The sequence below is a fragment of the Sinocyclocheilus anshuiensis genome, unplaced genomic scaffold (genome assembly GCF_001515605.1).
Source record: "Sinocyclocheilus anshuiensis isolate Anshui unplaced genomic scaffold, SAMN03320099.WGS_v1.1 scaffold392, whole genome shotgun sequence".
NCBI classification, from domain to species: Eukaryota; Metazoa; Chordata; class Actinopteri; order Cypriniformes; family Cyprinidae; genus Sinocyclocheilus; species Sinocyclocheilus anshuiensis.
The window spans coordinates 30,707-33,348 of NW_015557091.1; the positions used below are offsets into that span (position 1 = coordinate 30,707).

A 2,642-nucleotide genomic window follows, 5' to 3' on the forward strand; every position below is an offset into this window, starting at 1 on the left:
CATTCTAAATCATAAACATCTTAAAGACATCTTATAAACATCCATTTGACATCTGATAGGAAACGTCCTATAGATGTATTGCAGATGAGCAAAGGCTCTAAAAAATACGTCTTGCAGATGTAAATGCAGAGGTCAAATAGACGTCTCCGCTGCATCTGACAAGTTTTACCAAAGTCAAGGAAAGTTTGTTCACCCGCCTCCACATTTGAACACCTCCGCTCAGTTATTTCGAGCATCCAAGGTTTGAATAGGAAATACTAAAAACTCAAAATAAGCATGGCTTATACTTATATTTCAAACCAGCAACACAAATACTTTAGTGGTCAAATGAATGTTGTTTCTCTTGCTTAAATAGCTCCATCTGCAGTGATGCGTGACTTTTAGCTGTTTTATTTAGAAGGGACTGATGTGTTGTACTTTCTCCCATTCATAAATCAAATTTGTAAGTCTTAAAGGATTAGTTCACTTCCAGAATAAAAAATTCCAGATAATTTACTCAACCCCATGTCATTCAAGATCCATGTCCTTCTTTCTTCAGTCGCAAAGAAATTAAGGTTTTTGAGGATCACATTGCAGGATTTTTCTCCATATAATGGACTTCAATGGGAACCAACGGCTGAAGGTCCGAATTGCCGTTTCAATGCAGCTTCAAAGAGCTCTACGCCATCCAAGCCAAGGAATAAAGGTCTTGTCTAGCGAAACGATCAGTCATTTTTTTAAATAAAAATGTATATACTTTTTAACCACACATATGCTCGTCTTACACTAGCTCATTACGTAATCACGTTGGAAAGTCATGCTTGGTTAGCTCTTTCTCTCCTGTTCAGAAAGGTAGGGTAGGGCAAAAAAGTCCATCTCATTTTCTTCTCCAACTTCAAAATCGTCCCACACCTTTGTTTTACCTTTTTTTTTCGTAAAGGGCGTTTGACTTTCTTTGCACGTTTGCTTTGTAAACACTGGGTCGGTACTTCCGTCTACGTCACGCGTATTCCAACGTGACTACGTAACGCGTGAAGTCCAGCTGGTGCAAGACGAGCATTTGGGGTTAAAAAAGTGTATGAATAATATTAAAGAATATTCCATTTTCTTTTTAAAAAGACAATGTATCACTGGATTTTTGATTCAAAAACATTTTTATTATTACAGATATATCACATTCACGCACACCAAAATAAAAATATTCATACAGATAGGGAATTAGGTGTACTGTAGACATACCGCTTATAGATAGCTATAAAGATATTTTTTTCCTCTATGCAGACCGAGAACAAGTTAAAGGAATCTTCTCTAAAACCAATTATTTACAAAGCAAAAATTTAATATTATTATACAGTGAGTTTTCTTTGTTGTGTGTTCAATACTTTCTGAATTCTGGAGCAGAAGGAATATGGAATCACGTGTTTCAAAACCAGAACACAGAAATCAATGACTCAAAGTGCTTCATAATCATGCAAAGACCAGTATAAAATAGCACGAACGCTGGAATAACACAACAAAATCATTAAAATGTCCCGCGTTCAGATGGAATTACAGGACAAAATAAGCTCACTATCAGTAGCCAAACGAATGCTTTATGCCGCAACACCCACAGCAGAGATCACGTTTGGTTGCACTATATTTTGCACGTCCGAATAAACCAGAAGCAACACAAAAGCAATTAAACCAGCAATTAGATTCTCCTCAAGTAAACGACTGAAGTACATAATCACCCGAAACTCTCTTGACGATCAAAAACACACTCGCACTCACGTTACCCAGCTTATAGAAACCACATCATTTCATCTCAAGGTTACAGTACTAGAAAGTCTGAAAAAGTGTTATCACGTACGCGACTTTACTCATATTTACAATATCATTGGCAAAATAACATCTCTCTGTGTCAATAATTAAGTAATTCTTCTTCTCTCAGAAAATAATCATAAAAATGTCACCAGCACTCCAATGAAGACAACAGCAGCCATTCAGAAGATATTCAAATGAGAAAAACACACACGTCTAGTGTTCTAGTTCAATACTGAGTGTGTTCATATATACTGTGATGATGAGGAACAGCTTCAGGACTTATAGAGACCAAAAAACACCAAAAACATGAGGTTCATCAGAGCTGAAGATTGGCAAAAACGGTCTATGTCAACATTGAAACGTCATTCCCTTAATTCTCACAAACCATATTAAAACACAATCAGAAAAAAGTTCTAAAGTTCTTTACCCTGCTTCATCTATCAACAAAGAAGATCTAAATAAAGACAATAAAAGAGCAAGAATACAAAAACGGAAGAAAGAAAGAGTGTGTTATATCTTTCTTGAGTCTTTAGCTTCAAACAGCTTCATCCTCTCCTGTACTGTCAGTCCCTCCTTCAAACTCTGAAAAAAAAGGAGAATGATGAGGTGAAAGAGAAATGTGCCGTTTTTATACTTAAATATAAATAAAAACAATCCTCCATAAGACTTCAGTAGACTTGCACATTGAATACACGGTTTCATTTCAATCAAGTGATCTGTAACTGTGCAACATTCAACTCTGATCATTGCCAGCTGAAGCCATAGAGGTGGTTATGTTAGATATGGAAAAATTATTTTAAATCAATATATATATATATATATATATATATATATATATATATATATATATGCGCGTACAC

At 35.5% G+C, this 2,642-nt stretch overlaps 1 protein-coding gene across 9 annotated transcripts in view; it reads right to left on the minus strand.

The window, feature by feature from the left end:
• Positions 1–1,143: 1,143 nt before the first annotated feature.
• The window catches only part of LOC107677232 (myosin-2 heavy chain-like), a 48,166-nt gene continuing 46,667 nt past the window's right edge, over positions 1,144–2,642 (minus strand). For 6 of the 9 annotated variants that reach the window (XM_016472052.1, XM_016472054.1, XM_016472053.1 and 3 more), the window contains one exon: positions 1,144–2,364. In XM_016472052.1, coding sequence (XP_016327538.1) covers positions 2,293–2,364 — 72 coding nt within the window. In that variant the 3' untranslated portion in view covers positions 1,144–2,292. The remainder of the gene's footprint in view (positions 2,365–2,642) is intronic. The other 3 variants (XM_016472049.1, XM_016472050.1, XM_016472051.1) reach the window with 3 other exon arrangements.